Source organism: Sycon ciliatum, chromosome 3, assembly GCF_964019385.1.
Source record: "Sycon ciliatum chromosome 3, ocSycCili1.1, whole genome shotgun sequence".
NCBI lineage: Eukaryota > Metazoa > Porifera > Calcarea > Leucosolenida > Sycettidae > Sycon > Sycon ciliatum.
In genome coordinates, this window is record NC_088645.1 from 2016830 (window position 1) to 2041740 (window position 24911).

At 47.8% G+C, this 24911-nt stretch overlaps 1 protein-coding gene across 2 annotated transcripts in view; it reads right to left on the bottom strand.

Annotated features, from left to right (window-relative positions):
• The window catches only part of LOC135811208 (tripartite motif-containing protein 2-like), a 360779-nt gene extending 336739 nt beyond the window's left edge, over positions 1-24040 (bottom strand). For both annotated transcript variants that reach the window (XM_065324401.1, XM_065324400.1), the window contains exons 1-2: positions 22851-24040; positions 2992-3289 (exon numbers count right to left, since the gene is read on the bottom strand). In XM_065324401.1, the coding sequence (XP_065180473.1) occupies positions 2992-3289; positions 22851-23798 (1246 nt within the window). In that variant the 5' untranslated portion in view covers positions 23799-24040. The remainder of the gene's footprint in view (positions 1-2991; positions 3290-22850) is intronic.
• Between the last annotated feature and the right edge of the window lie 871 nt (positions 24041-24911).

The following is a 24911-nucleotide window of genomic DNA, read 5'->3' on the forward strand; positions in this document are numbered from 1 at the left end:
GTTTTATCAACGTTTGGCTGCAACTTCCAATCATGCATCCAGGTTATAACTTTCCCAATGCTATCTTGCATGGCTTCGTGCAGGCGTATAGGGCAAGCATTGGAGCAAAGCAGAGCTGTGTCGTCAGCGAAAAGGCTGACACCAGGGGCAGTATCGGGGAGGTCATTAATATACAGGAGAAATAGCAGTGGCCCAAGGATTGAACCCTGGGGGACTCCAGAAGTAACGGGTAAAGGCTCCGATAACACAGTTGAGAGGCGTACAAGCTGATGTCGGTTAGAGAGATACGATGAGAGCCAGCCGATAGCCTTGCCATCAATGCGATATACTGTTCGCAGCTTAGCTAAGAGACCCCTGTGCCAAACAGTGTCGAAGGCCTTTGCGAGATCGAAGAAAACTAAACCAACAACATGGTTATGGGCGTTCCGGGCGGTGTGGATGTCTTGCACGAGGCGGGTAACCTGGTACCTGGTGGAGTCACCCCGACAAAAGCCCGACTGTGCTGGCGAAAGTGAAATGCGAACATGATCATAAATGATGTCATATACAACACGTTCGCACACTTTTGATAAAGTAGAGAGCAATGAGATAGGGCGATAGTTGCTGGGGGTGGTGCGTGGTCCTCTATTTTTGTAGGTGGCCACGACTACCGCAGTTTTCCACATGCCTGGGAATTTCCCTTCACGAAATGACATATTCAAGATAATTGACACAGGATAGGCAACAGACGGAGCAAGAGCTCTCCAAACTTCGTTGGTAATTCCGTCTTGACCAGGGGACTTGCCAGTTTTCAGATTACGGAGATATTTCCTCACTTGGGCTGTACCAGTCGACAATGATAGGAGGGACGCAGGTATTGAGGGTGAAGGGGTGACTAAGGCAATCACAGACCACTGATAACCTCCACATCACAGACAACTGATAACCTCTACATCACCTGGCTGCAAACATATTTCCAGGCAACTAGTTTAGTCTAACATTAAAGTTAGCGAGACATGATGCGGATGGTGTCAATTTACATGTGAGTTGAAAAGAAGGAGAGGTGAAAGTCAAGTCTCAGCAATGGCGGCCAGTTGACTTAAGTCAACTTTGGGTATAACAACACTTGGCGGGGCATCAGAAAAGTGTCCTTATTCGCGAAGTGTCCTGATAACCGAAGTACAGTTACTCAATCTGCGGACATCTTTTTTTAATACAGTTAGATGGGACTTTGCTCTGGGCATGGAAATTCTGTCGCTATTCGCGAATTGTCGTGCTCGAGAGTTTTCACTTATTCTAATGTCCATATTTTGACATTTTTTTGTTTTTGTTTAGAAGCGTGGATGCATCAGTGCGGATCCATCTTCTCCTTTTCAGCTAAGTACAGACCGCACCTTTGAATTCTTTATTCTCACGATGGCACCATCGCCAATAAGAGATCAGTTTATGAGAAGGTGAGATGCTGTGAGTGGGGCAGTGGGTTATGCAGTTGGAAAGTAATGTATGCCACTTTGAATTTTGCAAGTATGGGGGAGGGCGTGCATTGCAGGAGCAGACGGAGTTAATCAGCAGTGAGCAGGTTTCTTGTTTGAAAGCAGGGATGGAGGGAACATCACGAATGCTAGCAGGGAGGGCATCGTACCGTTGTGACGCGCATAAAAGCGCATGTGCCTATATGTGCCGGGCATAAGCGCGCCCTCACAAATAAGCGCATGGGCTTCTAAGTGAACCTAGATGCAGTCCACCCCGTGACATACACACACCACAAAAACACCATGTTCACATGGTTAAATGTGCATATGTGCATAATTGTGCATGGTACCGGTACACTTGCAACTCAAGCGCATGCGCCTATGTGTGAGACAAAACGACCCGCAAAAAAAGCAAATAACGCAAAACACTCACTGATAAGCTCATGTGACTTTACAATAGTATTATAGGGACTTGTACAGTGGGGAGTCTGTCACTACAATAGTATTATAGGGACTTGTACAGTGGGGAGTCTGTCACTACAATAGTATTATAGGGACTTGTACAGTGGGGAGTCTGTCACTACAATAGTATTATAGGGACTTGTACAGTGGGGAGTCTGTCACTACAATAGTATTATAGGGACTTGTACAGTGGGGAGTCTGTCACTACAATAGTATTATAGGGACTTGTACAGTGGGGAGTCTGTCACTACAATAGTATTATAGGGACTTGTACAGTGGGGAGTCTGTCACTACAATAGTATTATAGGGACTTGTACAGTGGGGAGTCTGTCACTACAATAGTATTATAGGGACTTGTACAGTGGGGAGTCTGTCACTACAATAGTATTATAGGGACTTGTACAGTGGGGAGTCTGTCACTACAATAGTATTATAGGGACTTGTACAGTGGGGAGTCTGTCACTACAATAGTATTATAGGGACTTGTACAGTGGGGAGTCTGTCACTACAATAGTATTATAGGGACTTGTACAGTGTGGAGTCTGTCACTGCAATAGTATTATAGGGACTTGTACAGTGTGCAGTCTGTCACTACAATAGTATTATAGGGACTTGTACAGTGGGGAGTCTGTCACTACAATAGTATTATAGGGACTTGTACAGTGTGGAGTCTGTCACTACAATAGTATTATAGGGACTTGTACAGTGGGGAGTCTGTACAACAATTGGTTCGGGTGGGTAGGAGGCGCCAAGTGCAGGTGAGTGGAAGGCTATACTGGGGGGGGGGGGGTAACTTGAGCGGGGACCTGTTTGTGATGCTGCTGTAGGTCTTTGCTCTGTCGACGATGGATCACCCAATGGGCAATTTTTGACTTCTTTCATGCGATCTGACAAACCTAAAAGCAGATCATTGTACAGGGAGAAGAAACCCTGGTGCCAGAATTTCCCATTTTTAGATAGGGTTGTGTGGGCAGGGATTTCCCCACTTGTGTTTCAACCAACATTCCCTGCTTCATGATGACACTACATCGGAGAGTTAACATCATTTCAGCAGAAATGTTGAGAGCAAATGATTTACCTCTCGCCATTGTGTCGCTCAGCTGTGCCACTTGTTCATAGCTAGTCCGGGCTTCCAGTTGTATTTCATCCATCTTGTCGTTGGTTGTGCGAGCTTCAGCAGAGACCTCCTGCTGGACCTGAGTCATGCGGTTGTTGGTGACTTCAACCTGTGCAGAGAGATTATCCAACCTGGTACCTAGTTGCTGCTGAGATGTGGAGAGATCCCGTACGGCAGTTGACACACTTCTCACAGTGTCCAGTATAGTGGCAACGAGGCCTGCAGAATCACCCATAGATTCTTCCAGTGGAGATGCAGTCTGCGTAAATCGGGTAAAAGACAAACATGAAACCACACAACAGAGCAGGCAATGAAGATTGTCAGCAGGGAAAAATGTATAAAAAAGCAGCGTGGAGAAGATAGTTTAACCCTCTGATACAAGACCATACAAAATCATCTGTTTTTGGTCGATGTAGTTGCTTGCACTGAAATGCTCACAACTTATACCGTTCTTGATGAAAGTTCACAATCAAAATACCAGGAAAGAAGGAGAGCAGCGCAGCTCTCCAATGCAACAATTGCCAACGGGCTACAATGGAGCGTTGCAATTGGAGCATTCTGCGATGAATCAGTGTGAAATGGCTGGCATCGAGGGAATTTGCTGGTATATTCAGCTGGGTAGACTATTCGAGGCGCTGCAGTATTTGATATGTGACAAGTGTGGTGTTGAGATTGGGCTCATTGTTCTCTATGCAGGGGGAGGGATCTTTCTATACAGGCCAAGGTTATGGAAATCTGATAACCAGAATCAAAAATATGGCCAGGGTGTAAAGGTTAACATAATAGCAATTGTACTAATGAAAAACAATCCAGAAAGATACTAATAAAGAGAAATGGAGTGAGAAGAAACAACACCTATGAAAATGATAATCCTAGCACTAAGGTAATAACAGGAGAACATGGAAGAAAGAAAAAATGTGATATGGAGAAAATGATGAACAAAAAATCGTACTTCGAACTAGTTTTCGCACAACACTCCTCAGGAAGCTACGTTGTACTAATGAAAAACAATCCAGAAAGATACTAATAAAGAGAAATGGAGTGAGAAGAAACGACACCTTTATTAGTATCTTTCTGGATTGTTTTTCATTAGTACAACGTAGCTTCCTGAGGAGTGTTTATTTATTTATTTATTTATTTATTTATTACAGCATCTCATGGCACAGTGAGAACACCGGCCAATACAAAGAGAGAGGGTGTTAGCCAACCACGGCAAGGCAGGGAGAAGGGGAGGAGAAGAAAAAGGAACCGGCATGGATAAGCAGTGATTGCAACCAAATCAGAAACACAAAATCAAAATCAAGGCGCGACAAGGCTCTTAAAAAGGCGGGGGGAAGAAAGGTCCTTGTGTTGTGCGAAAACTAGTTCGAAGTACGATTTTTTGTTCATCATTTTCTCCATATCACATTTGTTCTTTCTTCCCATGTTCTCCTGTTATTACCTTAGTGCTAGGATTATCATTTTCATAGGTGTTGTTTCTTCTCACTCCATTTCTCTTTATAATAGCAATTCATAATAATTATTGCAATTCCAGTTCAGGAAATCAACGTGAAAGCCGATAAAATCCAGAACCTGTAGCAAGTACCAAAGAGCAATACAGTAAGCTGATGAAAGATAATAGCAACAAAACTCTAAGATCGCGCCTGAGCAAGCATACGATGAAGTCAGCAGCGAGGCAAAGGAGAGCACAGAAGGTCCAAATCTTGCCATGTACATACTGGATAAGTCAGAAGCATTAAATAATAGTGCTCAAAGACGATAAGGACAACTTTGCTAGAGCGCTGCCCTACAGACTCATTAACCCGGCCAAGTCCGGCCGAGTATGCTGAACTCTATTATTCCTTGAGATTGTTTGCCAGGATACTTGCATAATGTCTCTCAGACTCTTTTTCTCTTCACATGGCACAGTCTTGACAGATTCTATTAGCCATTTTGCGCCACTCTTTTGTCTTTAGCTTTTTTCCTGCTTTGCTCTCTCTCTCTCTCTCTCTCTCTTTCTCTCTCTCTCTCTCTCTCTCTCTCTCTCTCTCTTCTCTCTCTCTCTCTCTCTCTCTCTCTCTCTCTCTCTTTTTTTTTGTTGCGCGCCTTAAAAGGGGAGATGTAGTAATATTCTGACTGTTATGCGTAAACCACTGTACACTTGTGACCGTATGCGCTGCATGCCGTATGTACGTCATGCAGGCTATCACCCGTAGGCCAGAACATGTGGTGCCCTGTATGTCCTGTATGTCATGTGTGTCCTGCATGTCCTGTATGTCCTGTATGTCCTGTATGTCCTGTATGTCCTGTGTGTCCTGTATGTCCTGTATGTCCTGTATGTCCTGTGTGTCCTGTATGTCCTGTATGTCCTGTATGTCCTGTGTGTCCTGTATGTCCTGTATGTCCTGTATGTCCTGTCATGTGATTGAGTGGTCTAATTAAGGAGATAGCAGACAAGCAGCACAGGCCACGTTCCTATGCTTTGATGTGGTAGAATTTTACCCCTTGATTGGTGAGCGAATCATTTGTTCTCTGCTCTATCGTTTGCACAGCAGTTCACTCCAATCAAGCAGCAAGATACGGACATCATTCACGGCCGAAAATTGCTCCTTTTTATGATAGCGGCCATTCCTGGATATAAGACAAGGACAATATACAGTCAACTTCGCTTATAACGACACTCGGCGGGGCATCAGAAAAGTGTCCTTATTCGCGAAGTGTCCTTTTATCCGAAGTCTCATTATATGTATTACAGTTGGATGGGACTTTGCTCTGGGCATGGAAATTCTGTCGCTATTCGCGAATTGTCGTTATATCCGCAGTCGTTATTAGCGAAGTTGACTGTATGTTCCATCTAACGATTGGCTATGATGGTGCAAGACCTGTAAGCTTGTGGGCACGTTTCAGCTCAACTAGCTCTCAAACAACGTGGATGTAGATTTCAAGCGCTTTGACCTGGGAATGACTATCGAACCAAACTTTAATACATTAGTGGATTTCTTGGATATCACCATGAACCTGGATATGGGGAAATTTCAACCTCTCCGAAAGCCAAATGACAACCTCCTCTACGATAGCAAACAGATCAACCATCCGCCCGGGATCACCAACAAAATACCTGCTCCTGTCAACAAGCATATTTCCCCAATATGGACCAGTGAGGCATTGAGGCATTCAACCCTGCAGCACCATGTACCTATAGCTCACTGTAGTCTAGTGGATAAACAGATATCTTGGGCTATCAGTCCGATGCACAAGAGCAGCGGAGCAGGAAGAGCCGTAGCCTGAGGGTTTTATGGTTAACCCCCCCCCCCTCCGCCCCCTCCATCCCCTCCCTTACTCCAAGAACCTGAGTACTAATGTCGGCGGTAGATTCCTCAGGTTTGTTTCCAAGCACTTCCCGAAGACATCAAAGCTCCGGAAGATCTTCAATCGCAATACCCTGAAAGTGAGCTACAGCTGTGTGCTTAACATGTGTGCTTAACATGATCAGCAGCCCTCATGAGAATAACCTGCGACAGCCCGAGCAAACTAAAGCATGTAACTCCAGAGTCAAGGAATCCTGCTCAGTGCGGGGAGAGTGCCAAGCCAAGGAAATAGTGTATGAACACAAGGAATCCAGCTCACTGCGGGGTGAGTGCCAAGCCAAGGAAATAGTGTACGAGCACAAAGAATACTGCTCACTGCAGGGTGAGTGCCAAGCCAAGAAAACAGTGTACGAACACAAGGAATCCTGCTCACCGCGGGGAGAGTGCCAAGCCAAGGAAACAGTGTACGAACACAAGGAATCCTGCTCCCTGCGGGGAGAGTGCTAAGCCAAGGAAATAGTGTACGAACACAAGGAATCCTGCTCAGTGCAGGGAGAGTGCCAAGCGAAGGAAATAGTGTATGAACACAAGGAATCCTGCTCACTGCAGGGAGAGTGCCAAGCCAAGGAAATAGTGTACGAACACAAGGAATCCTGCTCACTGCAGGGAGAGTGCGAAGCCAAGGAAATAGTGTACGAACACAAGGAATCCTGCTCACTGCAGGGAGAGTGCCAAGCCAAGGAAATAGTGTATGAACACAAGGAGTTCTGCTCACTGCAGGGAGAGTGCCAAGCCAAGGAAAAAGTGTACGAACACAAGGAATCCTGCTCACTGCAGGGAGAGTACCAAGCCAAGGAAATAGTGTATGAACACAAGGAGTTCTGCTCACTGCAGGGAGAGTGCCAAGCCAAGGAAACAGTGCACGAACACAAGGAGTTCTGCTCACTGCAGGGAGAGTGCAAAGCCAAGGAAATAGTGTATGAACATGGTTGAATCTAGCAACAGGGCCTACATCTACAGCATCTCACCTTCTCATAAACCTTTCTCTTATTGGCGATGGTGCCAAGGAAAGAAGGTGCGGAACTGCTTACCCTATCCCGCTGGAAGGTTGTTACAATGTACTTGAAAAAGGCTAGTTTGCCGTCATCGCCTGCTACCAGGAGTCATGGACCGCTTGAAAACGAAGTTTCTTGACCTGAATTTGAACGCGTGTCTTGTTCAGCGTATTGTTGAGTGCTAAAGAGTCTGCCTCAAACACTGATGAAGACGTCGACCGTAAGCGGGAGGCCACAAATTAACACATTTAAGGCTATAGGTCATAGCACCCAGGCTCTGCACTCCTTATTTGGCATTGAAAAAGACGTATATATACGTCTTTAGCGTTGAATGGGTTAAAGCTTGGTCCGTCGAGTCGTCGACAATGTTCTGCCACAATTTCTAGCTGATTTCTGTGCCCTTCGAGTGGACAAAATAGATTTGAAATAGCGCTCTGATAAGCGACAATTTTAATGACGCGGAGGAAGTCCATGTCATGTAGCTCCACAAGCACCCCCCCCCCCCCCCCTGGAAATACCTCTACATGCACCAATCCCCCCCCCCCCTCTACAAGCACCCCCCCCCCCCCTCCAGAAATACCTCTGCAAGCACCCCACCCCCCCCCCCCCCTGGAAATACCTCTACAAGCACCAATCCCCCCCCCTCTACAAGCACCCCCTCCAGAAATACCTCTGCAAGCACCCCCTCCCGAAAATACCTCTACCAGCACCACTAGGCCCTGGCGGATAATGCCAGCAGAATTTCGAGCAGAATATGGGATATTTTAGAAAAGGAGCAGAATAAGCAGAATTCGGCAGGAGAGTGCAGAAGAAGGAGCAGATACTCTGCAGAACCAGCTGCGAAGTGCGGAGAGGGCTGCTGGCGCCTATTTATGGCACCATTGTGTTCATAAGCACGTAAGAATCCGGCAGAATACGAGCAGAATGGGGCAGAACACCGGCAGAATACGAGAAGAATGGGGCAGAGCACCGGCAGAATACGAGCAGAATGTCGAGACTTTTCCGAGCATTATCTGCCTGGGCCTAAGCACCATCTCGCCCCCCCCCCCCCCCCTGGAAATACCCCTACAAGCACCAACACAAGCACCCCCCCCCCCCCGGAAAATACAAGCACCAACACATGCACAGATGCAGTGCCATAAACGGCGAGGGTGAGGTGGTGCAATGCCCGATAAGGGGGCGAACCTCGTTAGCTGCATCTATGCTACCCTCGCTCTGAGTAGTGAGTACCCAGTTGACCGCGGGTGTCGGCGCAGTTCTTCATTGATTGTAAAGTGGTTCACGAATGCATCACAGTATTCATGCAGGGAGTGTTGTACTGTGCTAACATCACAGTGTTTATGCAGGGAGTGTTGTACTGTGCTAACATCACAGTATTTATGCAGGGAGCGTTGTACTGTGCTAACATCACAGTATTTATGCAGGGAGTGTTGTACTGTGCTAACATCACAGTATTTATGCAGGGAGTGTTGTACTGTGCTAACATCACAGTATTTATGCAGGGAGTGTTGTACTGTGCTAACATCACAGTATTTATGCAGGGAGTGTTGTACTGTGCTAACATCACAGTATTTATACAGGGAGTGTTGTACTGTGCTAACATCACAGTATTTATGCAGGGAGTGTTGTACTGTGCTAACATCACAGTATTTATGCAGGGAGTGTTGTACTGTGCTAACATCACAGTATTTATGCAGGGGGTGTTGTACTGTGCTAACATCACAGTATTTATGCAGGGAGTGTTGTACTGTGCTAACATCACAGTATTTATGCAGGGAGTGTTGTACTGTGCTAACATCACAGTATTTATACAGGGAGTGTTGTACTGTGCTAACATCACAGTATTAATGCAGGGAGTGTTGTACTGTGCTAACATCACAGTATTTATGCAGGGAGTGTTGTACTGTGCTAACATGCACAGTATTTATGCAGGGAGTGTTGTACTGTGCTAACATCACAGTATTTATGCAGGGAGTGTTGTACTGTGCTAACATCACAGTATTTATGCAGGGAGCGTTGTACTGTGCTAACATCACAGTATTTATGCAGGGAGTGTTGTACTGTGCTAACATCACAGTATTTATGCAGGGAGTGTTGTACTGTGCTAACATCACAGTATTTATGCAGGGAGTGTTGTACTGTGCTAACATCACAGTATTTATGCAGGGAGCGTTGTACTGTGCTAACATCACAGTATTTATGCAGGGAGCGTTGTACTGTGCTAACATCACAGTATTTATGCAGGCAGTGTTGTACTGTGCTAACATCACAGTATTTATGCAGGGAGTGTTGTACTGTGCTAACATCACAGTATTTATGCAGGGAGCGTTGTACTGTGCTAACATGCACATGTAGGCCTACCATAAACCCAACAAGCACCCTAACACCCTCACATCCTCAAATACATGTACTTCCTCCGTATACAAAAACTTCGTGACTTTTTTTCAACGGTATTTTTGAGCAAGAACCTGCTCAACGAACCGCGCCAAAGGCTGTCATCGACAACGCACATTCATGTTGAGGTAGGTTTGGTTGATCTCGAACAGATTCTCCACGGAAGCCATGCGTGTGAGGACGTTGCCGACAGGAACTCACGAGTCAAATAACAAAAACACTTACACTTACTTGCTCGAAACTGACACCGTGACGAAGTGGAGCTCGCGTCTGGAGCACGGAGTCACGACTCACGCGGCCCTCGCTGCCCTGAAACTGGCCAGGCTCGTACTTGCGGTGCGCAGCCCCATACGCAGCGTGAGAACATAAGTCGGTTTCGCTCGCACAGAAAGATGAAACATTTCAGTCATCGTGCAACCAGCGCAGACTCCGGATCAGAATGTCGACGACCTGGCTTTCTTCGCCTCTCTCCACTCCAGTCAGACGTCTCCGTTGTGGCCTAGGAGGGGAATCGCAGGGACCTCGTCGAAGCCGTTGTAGAATGCTGGGAGGATTCTCCTGCCGAGAAAATGCGAAGCGTGTGGATGTGCTTGAGCGACTCGTTTCACGGCATAATGGAGGTCGCGGGTTGGAACGACTGAATATAGTCGACACCGATTCGTACACAGCTCTGGAAATGAAGAGTACGCTAGCCAAAGTCCCGCGTCGGATCATCATTGCAGCTGAAAAGAATCTGAACGAAATGCGAGCGAAGCAGCGACTTTTGGCGATGCGGAGTCAGCGTCGTCAGGTGATTATGACAGGAGCGACGAAGACTCTGAATAAACTCAATCTCATTCGTCTGAGTTGCTTTTGTCTTTGTATATAGCTTATAAACTGGTTAGACAATGCCACGAGTGTTATTCCAAGTCAAACGGAACAATTCCAGAGCTATGCGCAGCCTTCAAAAAAAGTCACGAAGTTTTTGTATACGGAGGAAGTACATGTACTCCCACAAGTGACCCAACAAGATTAGCTAAAAGGACTACCACAAACTTCCCACCACCCACACAAGCACCCACGTACATAAGCACTCTTACACCAGTCCCCAATCAAACACCCCCTAATTCTCTCCAACAAGGACCCCACAAATACCCCAAAATATCCCCAAAAAGACCCCCACAAAAAACCTACAAGCACCCCAACAAAAAAACGACAAATACGCCACGAAAACACCCCCCCCCCCCAAAAAAGTATCCCTACAAATACCCCCACAAGCACCCAACAATCACGCAACAAGCATAACCACAAGCGCTCCCACAAGCATAACCACAAGCACCGGCAGTGTCTGCTCCAGAGCAAGGTTAACCGGGTCAGCGACCGGTCTCGTGGGTACTCGGACCCACATGGAAAAAGAACACTGAGTTACTTCTGACCCGGTTGGGACTCAATCAAGGAGTCCTGAGATTCCCTGATGTACACTAGCCGCACTTGAATGTACCCATGACTGACAAGATGCAAGAGCTGTGCCAGGTACAGGTCCACCAGTTGGTTTGCACTCGCTCAAGCAACACCACAATCATTATTACAGTCACCAAGATACCAGCATCTCTAGAACCATCCCTATACAACCACCCCTATACAACCACCCCTATACAACCATCCCTATACAACCACCCCTATACAACCACCCCTATACAACCACCCCTATACAAGCAACCCTATACAACCACCCCTATACAACCACCCCTATACAACCACCCCTATACAACCACCCCTATACAAGAATCCCTATAAGCATACCTAGAACCACCCCTATACAACCACCCCTAGAACCACCCCTATACAAGCACCCCTAGAACCACCCCTATACAAGCACCCCTAGAACCACCCCTATACTAGCACCCCTAGAACCACCCCTAGAACCACCTCTAGAACCACCCCTATACCAGCACCTCTAGAACCACCCCTATACAAGAATCCCTAGAACCACCCCTATACAAGCACCCCTAGAACCACCCCAATTTTTTTTTATTGAAAAACCACAAACCTTCAGACATGTGAATGTGCACATGATAATTATACAGTGTACATACGTATGTATCGAGAAGGCAGCACGGAAACGGCAGTGGTGGTGAGGCCTGGGCAGCTCGTCCGACCGTGGGTCTCGGAATCACCACTGGGCAGACGCACCGGGGGAGGGGGGGGGGGGTGGTAGCTTAGGAGATAAGGGATGGAGCCAGCATGATCATAGTATGTAATGTATTATGCAGAAGTAATAATTATAAACTGATGAGGGGTGAATTCCCCGAAACACTGTGTATTGAGCAGGGAGTGGTGCTTTCTTGCAGGTTTGCCGAGTCGAAGGTTCGATGGACTTCTCGTGTGCTCTGGATGGCAGTCGTGAGTCAGTCAAGTGTCAAGTAAAGTCGGCGGAATAGCGCGAGCTCCGGCGTGGGGAGCAAACCATTTCTTAAGTAATAATTATGTTAATCTTAACAACAATAGTGCGGTGGACCTGCGCAGAGGAAAGGCATCATGGACATGATCTACGTGTATAACATAATAATAATTATTCCCGTAGCTATGCAGAAGACGTTACTTCAGTAACGTCTGGCGCTAGCCAGGGTCCACACAGCTTTAATTTGGTGTTTGTTTGTTTGTGTGTTTGTGTCACGCCTGGCGCTATCCCGTATCTGTCCCGTACCGTACCGTACCAGCAAAGACAGCTGGCCACAATACTTTTATTTGTTTGTGCCATCGACATGCCTGGCGCTATCCCGTACCTGTCCCGTACCATCAAGAGTACGGTACCATCAAGAGAATGAGTATATATGCGAAGTGTATCGGGGGAATGCATTCAGTGCAGTAACATTTTGTGTTGATTTGTGTGCGAGGCCGAGATCCTACTAGCAGGCTGGCTGGGCCGCCTGTCGACCAGCCCGGGAATGGCATGTAGGCCGATAGCATAATAATTATAACGTATATACAGTCGTGTAGATGTATAGCAGGGAGTCATATTATGTAAACGACTCCCTGCTGTATGGGGAGATTTTCTGGAAAGAATTACGAAGTAGGGAGACGAGCAAATGCAATCGGTATGGATGTTAGTTGCCGCCAGTATGATAATAAGAAGAAGAAGAACGCCCGTGATCGGCAGAGTCAGCGCCGGGGCCAGGAAACGTCAGGACCGACATCCCGTCGACTCCAGAACGCCCGTGATCGGCAGAGTCAGCGTCGGTCCCATACCTTTGCAGCAGACGTTACTTCAGTAACTCATTGAAACGTTTTTGCAATACAATGATGTAGCTAATAAAAGGAAAAAGCATTTCCATCAGTTCTAACAACATGCACGACGAGCTAGGCAACAAAGCATAGCGCAGGGCCCTGAGCTTCCAAGCTCTCTCGTAAGTGAGCTAGGGCACATCACACACACACACACACATATGCACATGTTCAAATAGGAGATCAACCTGATAGGCGTTCGCCGGCGTTGGGTAATCTTGAAATAAAGATATTAATAATATTGAAGAGATTATTATCATACGCTCACATAAACACCACATACCAACCATGTGCACCCACCCACCCACACCCACACACACACACACACACACACACTAACACACACACACACACGCGCGCGCGCGCGCGCACACACACATGCTCGCGCGCACACACACACACACACACACACACACACACACACACACACACACACACACACACACACATACACACACACACACACACACGTGCACATTCACACAGACGCATAGTCATACATAATATTTGTGCACAGACTCACTCTCTCACAGTAACGTCCACAAACCACACACCGAGTCCCTACAGCCGGTCGGTCCCCCAGTCCCAGTGGCTCGAGCGCAGGAATCGGTGGACGCTGCACTTGAAGGACTGCAACCTCTTCTGGTCGGGCTGATCCAGGAGGTGTTGGCGAGGCAACTGGTTCCAGGTGTCCAGCACTCCTTCAAGGAACGACCGGCGGGCGTTGTTGCGAGAGTTGGCTGGGATATCAGACTGCAGCTGGTAGCGGTGGCCAGCCGCCACCCGCGCCTGCTGCCTGGTGTTGGCAGGATGTTGGTCGTGGTCTGGTACTGCTTGGGAGGGGGGGGGGGGGGGGCGGCAGCATTCGGGTTAGCATCTGTGGGCCTGTCAGGTAGTGGATTTTGTAGAGATAGCAGAGAGCAGCCACTTTGCGCCGGAGGTCGAGGCTTGGCAGATATGCGCCTTCGCCGATCAGATGCAGGGCTCTCCGCTGTACAGCATCGAGTTGGGCCAGCACCGTCTAATAAGCACCCATCCAGACTAGCATGCCATGCTCTAAGACTGGGCGAACAAAGCCGTTGTAGACCGTGAGTCGGCAGCCAGGGTCAAGCACTGCTGAGGCCTTCTTCAGGAAGCCCAGTCGCTGTGTGGCGCGCAGGGCTGACTGTCGAATCTGCTGGCAGAATGTCAGTTGACTGTCGAAGGCTATACAAGCATCCCTAGAACCACCCCTATACAAGCAACCCTAGAACCACCCCAATACAAGCAACCCTAGAACCACTCCTATACAAGCATTCCTAGAACCACCCATATACAAGCAACCCTAGAACCACTCCTATACAAGCATTCCTAGAACCACCCCTATACAAGCATTCCTAGAACCACCCCTATACAAGCATCCCTAGAACCACCCATATACAAGCACCTCTAGAATCCTACCATGCAGCTGGAAGTTGGCGTATGTCGTGCCAGTGTTCAAAAAGAACTCCAAATCTATTCCGGCCAACTACTGCCCAGTCTCTCTTCTCTCGATCCTCTCCAAGGTAATGGAAGGCATCGTCAACTCGCAGGTGGTCAACCATCTTGAGCGGAACCGACTGCTTGCTGACAACCAGTATGGATTCCGTAGAGGCAGGGGAACTGCTGATGTCCTGACAGCCCTACAGAACGAATGGGTCCAGGCTGTTGCAAACGGTGGATCTGCTCAAATGATAGCTGTGGATATAGCTGGCGCGTTCGATCGTGTGTCGCACACCGGTCTCCTGTACAAGGCAGAACGGGCTGGCATCAGGGGTACACTACTGACTTGGCTTCAGGACTACCTACATAGCCGCCAACTGAAAGTTGTGGTCAACGGTCAAGCTTCATCTGCTCAGCCTATCACCGCGGGAGTACCTCAGGGAAGTATCCTCGGGCCGACTCTATTTCTGAACTACGTCGGCGACATCGACCAATGTCTTACCCCCGGAACGCGCCTTCGCTCCTTTGCTGATGACACCACGCTATACAGCCTGTTGCAACCAGGAACTGCTGTTCCCCACAATGCCTGCTTACAAGATGCCCTACGTATCCTTCAAGAGTGGGGTGAGCGGTGGCGGGTGACATTTGAGCCATCCAAGTCACTGCAGCTACTGTGCACACGATCCTTGGACCCAGCCACTCCAGGCATTTCATTTGGTGGTGTCGACATTGCCCAGGCATCAACACTGAAGCTGTTGGGTATATACCTCTTAATTTGCTAAATCCTATATATAGGATTTTGTCATATTTTTCAACTCAAAATGGGGGACTGCTTCTAATAAAATGGGTGTGGCATGAGAATAGCAAAACGTATATGACCAATTCTTCCTTGCTAGGTCTTAGTAGATATCGAGAGTTGAATAAGATAATTTTTTCAAACACTAACATCTCAGGCTCATCTCCTTGCCCAATATTACTGAGGCCTGTGCCCTATTTTTCGAATCCTATATATAGGATTTGAGATTTTATTGGACCTTGTTTTATCCTTAAAACTGGTAGTTTCATGACGGCGTGTGCGATATGTCGTCATGAAACCACCCCGTGCCACACCTGCAATGTTCTTCCATGGCCAGCAATCGAGGACATCTAAGAGTTGTAATTTTTGTACTCCTCCGAGGTGTGATTTTTGGCGTGCTGGGCCAAGCACAAGGAAGCCATCTGCAAAAAAACTGCAGAAAATGGTTGTTGTTTGATCCTTTGGTGTAATCTTTGTTTCTAGTCGAAGCTTGTTGCTGTTTGGAGCAGAAACGCTGAAATTGACTATTTTCTGCATGTACTCATTCATGTACTCATGTACTCAGGCATGCAGTCTCACTCGTATTTTAGCTCTTTTTCTGAAATGGATGCTGCTCTGCGCCCCTTGGTGAACATTTCCTGCGCTCGTGGAGCAGCTGAAAAGGACCACTGGTATGTCTGGTTCCTGGTTTGAAAGTGGAGAGTCGACTTTTGTGCCTTGAAAAAGGAGTAGAGAGCGATAAAGGTACGTCTGTGGCTGATTTTTGAGTGCTCCTCGTACATTTTTGATCGTGATAGAAATTCTCAGACCAAAGTCAGACCAAAGTCAGCGCGATGATGGTCGTACAGTTTTCTTGTGGATTTTTTAGTTGTTTCATCTCGTATCTATGTCAGCATCGTGATGGTGAAGTGGAGAGGGTGATTTTCTTCCTCTAGGCTTCGTTCGGCCGACTTTGCTTCGTCCTCGTTGAAAAGTGATCCTGAAAAAAAGGTCGATTCGCAAAATTATGTTGATTTTCAATGTACGTGATGACATGCGATTGCTGGCTATGCTGCACATGCATTGCTTCAGTCCTTTCCATGAGAGCAGCTGAACAATTATGCTCAAATTTCCAATTATTGCTGAAAATGGGTATTCATCAGAAATATTAACGCCACATGAATCTAAAATGTAAACAGTCATGCCTCAAACATATTTACAACTACCATGAAAACCATTATGTCGCTGTTATTGGTCGTGATGACCAATAACAACGGCATAAAAGGCACACATTTTTAAATCCTATATATCGGATTTTTGGCCAGCAAATTAAGAGATATTGTTCGACTCAAAGCTCTCGTTTCGCCAGCACATCAGCAGCATGGCGGTGAGAGCAAGTCAACGTCTTGGGCTTTTGCGCCGAGCCGCGCGGATACTTGACACCAATGGCCGTCTGAGTGTCGACCGAGGATTCATTCGCCCTATGCTGGAGTATGCTCCACTGGTCTGGATGTCTGCTGCCCTGACCCTTCTCGCCAGGCTCAACCTTCAGCGCAAGGCAATGGCCATCATAGGACCAGATGTGCTCCTCTAGAGTCTGGCTGCACGACGCACTCTCTCTGGGCTGTGCTACATGTACAAGCTTCAGTGCATCGGAAGCCCACAACAGCTGACCAACATTGTCCCACCAGCTGCACCCACTGTGGTTCGTCCACGAACCCGACACACGCATGCGGTGACCCATCCTCACCAGCTCCTCAATACCCTACCACCAGCTGCACCGGAGTACATCAGGCGGTCCTTCCCGTTTGCCCACATCAGTTTGTGGGATCAACTGCCACCCTCCCTGTTCCAGCCACCAATGTCCCTGCAACAGCTGCACCGCTTCAAGGCAGCTGCATGGAAGCACTTGCTACACACTGACTGGCTGTGGGCTACAGACGACCTCTGAAAGCCACTGCTGCACACACCTGCGACGAAGTTGCCAGCCACTCTGGTCTAGATTCACCCTGTCGTATGACTCAAGAGCAACCCACACATCTCTCAATCTCCCCCTTTTTCCACTAGTATTGTTCCCTTCTTGTTTGTTTTGTCTTTTTTTCATTTTTTTGTCTTAACCTTTTCCACCCCGGCCTGAAACCCATGAATTCCCAGTCCGCTCGCTGCGCCTCTCTCTCTGTCGCCCGGCAGAGCAGACCTGTGATTCGAAAAAAATCTAACTTCACTCACCAGGAACGGAAGTCGTCAGGCGAAATAGCACGTCATAGTACATTTGAGATCAGCGGGAAGAAGATGACGACGTCCACTAATTTAGTATCTGTGCACACGAATCTGCTGTGTGTGTGACTCTGTGTGTCAGCTATGATATCATCTTCTGTGGTTCCATGCCTAGCATGTATGTCTGAACCATCCTGCAAAGTTTGAATGACGTAGGTTGAGCGATCGCTCCGCGAAACATACTTTTTGAAATTCTCTTCATAGTATATCTTCCACCACTGAAATTTCGAATTTCTTCAAAAAACTTGCTGAGGGGGGTGGCTTGCAACCTCGATATGGCTTGTTCCAGGCGTGCTTTGGAGCCATCTTCTGTTGAAGTAGTGGCAGGGATCTGCCCTGCAACTGCTACAACAAAAAATGATTCGATCTGAGAAAGGGTGAGACCGCGAATCTCGGTTGAATATTGAGTATTTCAAGCCATTTCACGACGAAGATGGAGTTCTTTTTGGAGATGGACGTCGCGGCAAAGGACATGGTGTCCGACTTCTGGCGTCTGGTGAAGCCAGGGATCATTTGTCCAGTCAGGTCGGCAGCCTAACCGTCGGTAAGCTTGTGTTTGGATCCCGTTCTGCTCGATGTGGTAGATCACAAACAATTTGATATCGCACAAATTGATCTCAGCATCGTGCGTACGGTATTTTATATTCAGAAAATCCCAAAGTGTCTCTGTGTGGCCGTCCTATGCCACGAGAAACTCCAATCAGGCTCCTATGTCCTCTGCCTTCATGATTGAATGTCCACTTCGTTTGAACAACGAACACATCAATCGAGGAGGGCTTTGCAATGAAAAATACAGCTATACTGGAGCTGAAAAAAGAAAGAAAAAAACGTGCTCAGGATGAGATTCGAGTACACGCATACTCTCCCAGCAGGTGAAACGCAAATTTTTGTGAAAAATGCGTGTCGCCGACTGACCAGTAATTTCGCCTGACGGGATCATCTTGGGCTCTTTGGAAAGCTTGAAGCCTTCTCTGTCCAAATGAAAAGAATAATCACTCAGCAGGAGCAATAGAGTTGCCTTCACACTCCGTTGAGAGCTCCTCTATCGGGCCTCGAAGAGATATTCCACACCCAGTCACAAATTTCTTCGCTTCTACAGTTTTACTCAACGCAGAGCAAAAATTCAAACTCTCTCAGATTCCTGAATTTCAAGCGCTCATTTTGGTACCCAACACGCATGGGCTGTGCCCCTGTGAGTCATAGGGAAAGTCCCTTCCCTGCCGATGTCCACTCGAAAATCCAAGGTGCGAAATTTTGTGCCCTGTATTTCGGCCCGTGAATTGCGTTTCTACCTTCGGCGCTCCGGTATTTTACTTTTCGCCCCAGCAAATGACATACCATTGGAAAGCTTATTCCTTCAGCTTTCCAACGAGCCGTCAGGTGTGAGAATCGAAGAAAGTATAACAGAGTTACGAATGTTTGAATAGCGAGGTATACGCAATCTGAGTTCACTGTACATACAGTACATTTTCTACCCGAGTATACTCAGGCTTGGGAAAGCAGGGCATGCTACAAAACGAGTATACTCGGGCGCGGGGTGCAAAAGGTTAAGTCACTTTCTTATGTTGGCTCATTATAAACTTATGATTAATTTTGATGCATACATGGCACTGTGACGCCGAGACCCATGGTCGGCAGAGTCCATGTATTTCATCAACACAGCTATAAACTGGCATTGTGGATAGCGCCTACCCAGTGCAATGTACTTTTTGTCTTTCAACATGATTTGTAGGTTTGTGTTCTCTTTAAAAAAACCACAAAAAAAACCCACCCCTATACAAGGATCCTCACACAACTTCGAGCACAAACACACCCAAAATCTCCCCCACCAGGACCACACAACACTTTCACAAACACCCGCACAGGTGTCCACACAAACACCACACAAGCACTCCCACATTAATTCTCACAAACAGCACTCCCACGAACACCACCGAAAGCATCCCCGCGCGAACACCCCCACAGACACCCCCACATGCACTCCACATTAACTCGCAGAAGCAGCACACGCCTACGCACACACCTACACACACGTGCACACCTACACATGTACACATACGTACACCTTGGACCTTGGACACGCTGCCATATTCTGGCTATGCGGACCCCATGGGGGGTTGAGCAGGTTCGGTCACACGTACACATACACCTACACATACACCTACACATACATACAGACCAAGGCATTTACTCTAGAGCATAAACAGTAAGCTACGTGATTGCACGCACCATGTATGCACTGCAAGCCATTCACACCATGGACAAGCAAGCCTAACCTCAGCTGCAAAGGAACTTAGAAAACCTTACACACACCATTGTCAAATCAAGTGGTTTCTTCTCTACTAATCCTATAATTACAACCACATGCTCGGCGTGGCTCCTGAACCAACATTTGGTTAAGGTTACATGTATAGAGCTTGCAGTGAGGAAACTAATTGCTTGGACGATGGTGTGTGTTTTTTATTACTATTAATACACACAAACCCAACTCGTAAAAATAAATAATTATGTGGACAAAAACAAACAGCTACTGAGCAGGGGCTGCATTGGGCAGCAGTGATGGTGAGGTACCAGGGGCTCCACCGACCAAAGGTCTTGGCTTTAATGTCACACTGTACTGTGGTATGTAATGGCTGCTGTGGATCTGGCACACCTTGAGATAATGCTGTCACAACTAATGTAGCAAAAAGGCCAGTGAGTGCCGTAAAGGACAGTGAAAGCTGTTAAGGCATCTCTATTATTGGGAAAACTCTAGATTGCCTGTTGACTGATCCGACTGAGCCGGTCTTACTCTACACAACAAAAGACGGTTCAGTTCGGTACACGACACCGAGCATTGAACCTGCTCCCCGAACATGCCATTAATTTAATACACTCGTGGTATGCTTGCAACTGAATGATGGTAATAAAATGAGTGATAGAAGAGGTGGTTTGTCAACTGACAAACGCACTATCCAGTTGCTATTCATGATTCTCTCTGCTGCATTGGATATTCATCAATTGTAGATGTACTCAATCTGTGGACAGAACTGTTTCGCCCTTTGCAGGCACATCAGCTCAGCACAGAGGTAATGAGGCCGAACCTTATAGCAATGAAAATAAAATTTCCAAAGCCAGATGAAATTGTAGATGTGAAAAATATGATGTTTCGGGCCAGTCACCCATCAACAGAATAATTTACAAGGGGGTGGGTGACTGTCTCGAAATGTCATAACCTTTACATCAACCATAAAAGAATTTTCATTTGCAGCGCATCCGTAGATCGTGAATAGCAACTAAATAGAGGGATTATCAGTTGAAAAAACTCTTTTTTCTATGATGCTGTTGCGTGATAACCATACAATTCTTTTTAGACTTCATTGAAATGAAGTCTAGAGTCAAAGGGACCAGTAAGCTTCGAGTCATGATTAACAGTCCAACAAGGCGACGAGACATTATACAGTCTGATAGTGCGACAACAGGCAGGCGCAGTGGTTTGGTCAAAGACCAACATTGAGATACAAGAGATACCTTGTTCCAGTCCTGCCTAGGAGCGGTTTCCCAGCCGTGCTGCTACCCACTTATGGGCCACAGTCAACTGGGCACTTGTGACCAGCCGCTAGGGTTGACCAGTTTGTTAGCGACTGTCGTGAGTTCTCTTTGGGAACGGACACGATAATTTACTCATTTTAGTGCGACAACAAGGGACAACACTGACAATGACATTGAAACATTCAACCACCTAACACTTAGCTTTTACACATCTACCAAGCGCAAACCAACAACCTTCCAACTTGGAAGGCTCAGATGCGGAGAGTTCTCCCTCCCATTTCTCTTTGCTTAAATACGACTGTATTGGCTGAACATCCGAATTTTAAGAAGTCTAGTGTAAGAATAATGTTATACCCGTATGCATTCATCTACAATATAATCAGTGTAGTGTGCAGCGCACGCGTAGCGTTCAGCGCACTCGTAGTGTGCAGCGCACGCGTAATGCACAGCGCACTCATAGTGCGCAGTGCATGCGTAGAGTGCAGCGCAGGCGTAGCGTTCAGCGCACGCGTAGAGTGCAGCGCACGCGTAGTGTGCAGCGCACGCGTAGAGTGCGGTGCACTCGTAGTGTGCAGCGCACGCGTAGGGTGCAGCGCACGCATACAGCGCACGCATACAGTGCAGCGCACTCATGGTGTGCAGCGCACACGTAGAGTGCAGCGCACGCGTAGTGTGCAGGGCACGCATAGAGTGCAGCGCACTCGTAGTGTGCAGCGCACGCGTAGAGTGCAGCGCACGCGTAGAGTGCAGCGCACGCGTAGAGTGCAGCGCACGCGTACAGTGCAGCGCACTCGTGGTGTGCAGCGCACGCGTAGAATTCAGCGCACGCGTGGTGTGCAGCGCACGCGTAGAGCGCAGCGCACGCGTAGAGTGCAGCGCACGCGTAGTGTGCAGCGCACGCGTAGTGTGCAGCGCACGCGTAGCGCACGCGTAGTGTGCAGCGCACGCGTAGTGTGCAGCGTACTAGTAGTGTGCAGCGCACTAGTAGTGTGCAGCGCACGCATAGAGTGCAGCGCACTCAGAGTGTGCAGCGCACACGTAGAGTGCAGCGCACGCGTAGTGTGCAGGGCACGCATAGAGTGCAGCGCACTCGTAGTGTGCAGCGCACGCGTAGAGTGCAGCGCACGCGTAGAGTGCAGCGCACGCGTACAGTGCAGCGCACTCGTGGTGTGCAGCGCACGCGTAGAATTCAGCGCACGCGTGGTGTGCAGCGCACGCGTAGAGCGCAGCGCACGCGTAGAGTGCAGCGCACGCGTAGTGTGCAGCGCACGCGTAGTGTGCAGCGCACGCGTAGTGTGCAGCGCACGCGTAGTGTGCAGCGCACTAGTAGTTTGCAGCGCACGCATAGAGTGCAGCGCACTCAGAGTGTGCAGCGCACGCGTACAGTGCAGCGCACGCGTAGTCTGCAGCGAACGCGTAGTGTGTAGCGCACGCCTGGGGATTTTTACAGATGACAGGTGCGTACATGTAAATGTACATGGCCGTCTCAACGTTCGTGGACTGCAGGCTTCAAGATAATGTTGGAACCAACGACCGTGGGAAACTCTAGATTTCCTCACAACCCCATCATCCCCCCCCCCCCCTCTTCCCCCGGATATCGAGAAGTTTCAACACAGGAAAATGACGATGTCCAGGTGGCAAGGCAAAGGAAGGTACACACTATGAAGCTCTTTTAGTTCTTGGGGACTCGTGCCACAACAATACAACATTGACGTCATTTCTTATTTATCCTCTTTTAACCTACACTGTAGTTCTAACAATTCAACACTCACGTACCTGCTGCGGCAATGAGGACAAGGACTGAGCAACACCCTGGACGAATTCGTGAATCTCCTCTGCATCTGGTCGACGGGCCGGTGGGTCAGCTAGACAGCGTCTCAGCAGGTCCTTCAGCGGGTGGCCGTCAGGGATGCGAGCAAAGTCCGCGCGTCGCCGCTCCAGCTCAGGTATAGCAACGTGGCTGCCGTCAGCTGCCTGGCGCGATCTTGCTGCGAACATGAGCTCAATGGAGGGCATCACACCGCTCAGCACGCTCATTGCCGTCACTCCGAACGAAAAGACGTCAAGCGAAAGATCGTACCTTGCTCGGCCAGATTCCGTCTCTTGCAACGCCTCTGGCGGCATGAATAACGGTGTACCAGGCTGTCGGGTCATGGACTGAGCGGCTTCACGGAACAGATCGGCAACGCTAGGCAGTAGCTTGGAGACGCCGAAATCCGTGATTTTGGCCACACCATTGGCAACAAGGACATTGCTTGGCTTCAAATCGCGATGCACCATCGGGATGGAGTGCAAGTAGCGAAGACCTGCAGCAGTGTGTTCGATGTAGCGCATCAGCTGAAGCAAGTCCTGTCTGCGTGCACCAACGCTCATTGTTTCCAGTGTGTCGGACATCAATTCCACCACAATGGCTGGAGTTGTTCCGACCATGGACACGCCGAAAATAGGACACAGATGCGGGTGGCGAAGACGTGCCATGCGTGCAATCTCTGCTCCAAAATCATGCAGTACGACGTCGCGTCCTTGGTTTCTTCGATCAATCAGGATAGAATGAAGTGCCTTTGCGGCCACCTTCAATCCACACCATTTAGACTTGTAAACCACAGCAAATGAGCCTCGACCCAACTCATCCTCTGTTTCATTCACGTCCAATGTACCCAGATAGGGCACTTCAGCCTGGTTCAAGCCCAAAGCGGTGAACACCGCATTCTCCTCAGCGTCCATTGCAGCAACTAGCGTACCGCCGACCACTGGCACTATAGAATAATTGTAAGCGACCAGGGACAAAGTCTTGAAAGAGACGAAAACAAAGTAATGGACGAAGGACGATCGATCGTGAAGTGCCGACACCTACTACTAGTACTAGTACTACATGACTGTACTACACTGTAGATCTACTTGAGAACGGTTTTATTCACAACACCATGAAGGAAGAGTCAAAGCAAAAAGACAACCCAATTTCGGAAATAAATTAATTGAACATTCAATACTCAATTGAAATAATAGAACGCAAAAGCTTCACAAGAAAGCGTTACCTACAGTGTAGATCTAATACTACTACACTACAGTGTAGATCTACTACTAGTACTACTACACTCTACAGTGTAGATCTACACTGTACTAGTACTAGTACAGTGTACTAGTAGTAGTAGATCTACACTGTATTACTTACTTCCAGTGTAGATCTACACTGTAGTCTACTAGTACTACTAGTACAGTGTAGATCTACACTGTACTTTTACTACACATGTAGTACTAGTACTTCCCCCCGAGTAGTAGTAGTACTAGTATAGTAGTAAGTAGTAGTAGTAGATCTACACTGTACTAGTACTCATGAGTACTAGTACAGTGTAGATCTACTACTACTACTTACTAGTACTAGTAAAAGTACAGTGTAGATCTACTAATAACTAGTACTACAGTGTAGATCTACACTGTACTACTACTAGTACAGTGTAGATCTACACTGTACTAGTAGTAGTACAGTGTAGATCTATTACTACAGTCCATTCCCTATAAGTGTGCACTGTTATTACATGCTCCCATCATCACGATCACACGACTGTGTACAAATACAAGGCAATTTTTTTAGTGAATGCACGCTTGCTTGCTGCTCCTTTCAAAAGAAACCGGATCAAAATCTGTCCAAATTTGAGAGAGAAAATGGAAAATTGATTTTTTTAGCTCGCTTTGCTGCCTGATTTCCGTGCATTTTCTTGCGCCGCTGCTCTGTCTTTGAAGAAGTCGTGAACCTTATTGATCACCTCAACGCATCCACATGGGGTATTCCCCTGTCAGGCTGGCGCTGGCCTACATGTAGAATCCATGGGGCATACA